Raw genomic sequence first — 2,056 nt, 5'->3', positions numbered from 1 at the left:
CTGGATGGCATCAGCAGCAGCTTGGACTGTTGGCGTCAGTAGGCCAGAGAGTGTAGCGTTCGTCAGCAGCTTATTGGCAATGGCCGAGGTTTGGGTCGCGAGTGAGTTGCACACACCAGAGGTCGCAGCGCTGCAAGGTGCGCAACTGCTAAGATCTGATAGGTGCAGCAGCTTCATGGTTGTTACTGCAAAGACTGCCGCCGAAGGTTCCACAAGCATCCGACTCGGTACTTGACTGCCGCACGTATCGTCAAAGGTAAAGGATGGCTGCACAAAGTTTGCGCCAGAGCCAAACGGGCAGAACGGGCTGCCGCCAAAGAAGGTGTAGCTGGATCTCTGCCACGAGAGAGGCACAGGATCGAGCAGTGGTGTAAGCAAGGCCGCGTAGAGATGCAAAAGGGTCAAGTTTGCTTGCAGTGCCAAGATGACGGCGGCTTGGAGCTGGGCACATGAGGCGACGAGCTGCGGTGGCGGTGGAATGAGAAACGTGTCGATGGACTGGAACGGACCGAGGCGGTCGTGGATGATAATACTGCACTGCGTGAACGGATAGAGGAAGAGGATAGATTCCATTGTTGCGTCGCCCATAAAGTTGCTGGCGCTGCGCACGAGGCTTCCGTTGGTCACCGCCGCACCCCAGAGGTTGTTGTAGAAGGCCCAGTTGAGCGCAAACGTCGTCCACTTGGAGCCTCGTTTGCCGAATGAGATCGACTGAAGCGTCAAGTCGTGTCGCCACCCGAGCATGTTGACAACTGAGATCGATTCTTGCACGCTGAACTGAGCATCGTTGCTCCACTGTAGCTGAAAGTGCGAAATCTGGTGCGATTTCCAGTACGCTTCCTCGGTTTCGAGGGACTGGTACGCGTTCTGGAGACTCTTGTACCAGTCCCGGCCTTCGGACGTGATCACAATCGCGTCGGAGACCGCTTGGGCAAAGCTAGCACCGTAGATCGGATACCATGCGTCCCAGTCGATGTTGCGAAGGAACGGCTCAAGGTACACGGCACCGTTGTCCGCCATCGTATCGGCACATCGCGCTTGACGCGCCGCCGTATGAGCGACCTCCCATCGCTTTTCAAAGTCGGCCCAGCAGTACAGCGTCATCAAGTTGAAGACGTAGCCGGGATCGAGCGACTGAAAACCAATTATCGCATCGGCCACCGACGTGTACTCGACCAGGGTTCGCATCCGAGGGTACGTGGGTTTCGCGAACGCAGTTGTCGACGGAAGGCCGTACGTCTTGAGAATGGCCTCGCTGGGGTCAAAGAGGTCAATCTCCGAGGCGCTGGAGGCGCTGAGGTGGCGGTTGAAGACGTCGATGAGGTATGTCTGCGCCGACGTGGGGTCAAAGCCGGGCCAGAAGAGGTCGTTGGCGAGACCCGGACCGACAATATCGAGGAACCAGATACTCGCACCCATCGAAGCACCGAGGTAAGAGAGGCCGAGCCAGCGCTTGGTCCACCTCGGGACCATGAGCTTTCTCAAGCTCATCGTAGAGAATTTTTGTTGGGAGTTTTGAAAAAAGCACGCTTTTGGCTCCTGTTTATAGCATGGAAACGCATTCAGTGTCCACCGTGATGGCGAGCGTCGGCATTGCGCCATGCCTACGTCCACGGTGTACGAGTGCTGGGAGCATTCTTAGCGCAAGTGTAATTTAAATTTGGCTCACGCAATGCGATGAACACGGGCGTGGTGTCGATTATCGTTCGCGCCGGTCAAGCAGCATCGGGCTCAGTGTGTCGGTGGTATTCACGCATAAGCCCCTCGACGTTTCAAGGCCTGCCGCGTTTGCCGGCGGCCGTCAAGGAGATGCGACATCGCCTTAGCCCATAATGTCCTGTCACCTCATAGCCCTCCGCCACAACCTTCAGTCGCTCAATCACCCTGTCGGGTCCAGGCATTTGTTGCTACCGGATGGATTGAAAAAAGATTAAAAATGAGCGGAGCCCGGTAGAAAAATGAGCGAGGCTGGAAACGGCAGAAAAATGAGCGGACGTGATGTGTAGAAAGGGTTAAATCGGCTGCGGGTTTGCACGAAGTGCAAATCCGTTGTCCA

General features: G+C 56.2%; 1 protein-coding gene across 1 annotated transcript; it reads right to left on the bottom strand.

Moving 5' to 3' along the window:
* Positions 1 to 27: 27 nt before the first annotated feature.
* SDRG_13174 (hypothetical protein) lies at positions 28 to 1,491 on the bottom strand (the record flags this gene model as incomplete). The annotated part of the gene is made up of 2 exons (XM_008619255.1): positions 28 to 148; positions 232 to 1,491. 2 exons carry the CDS (start codon positions 1,489 to 1,491, stop codon positions 71 to 73), a joined length of 1,338 nt encoding a protein of 445 aa, XP_008617477.1. The 3' UTR covers positions 28 to 70.
* Positions 1,492 to 2,056: the final 565 nt, after the last annotated feature.

Source organism: Saprolegnia diclina (assembly GCF_000281045.1).
Source record: "Saprolegnia diclina VS20 unplaced genomic scaffold supercont1.57, whole genome shotgun sequence".
Lineage (NCBI taxonomy): Eukaryota > Oomycota > Saprolegniomycetes > Saprolegniales > Saprolegniaceae > Saprolegnia > Saprolegnia diclina.
This window is presented reverse-complemented; position numbering and strand designations above follow the sequence as displayed.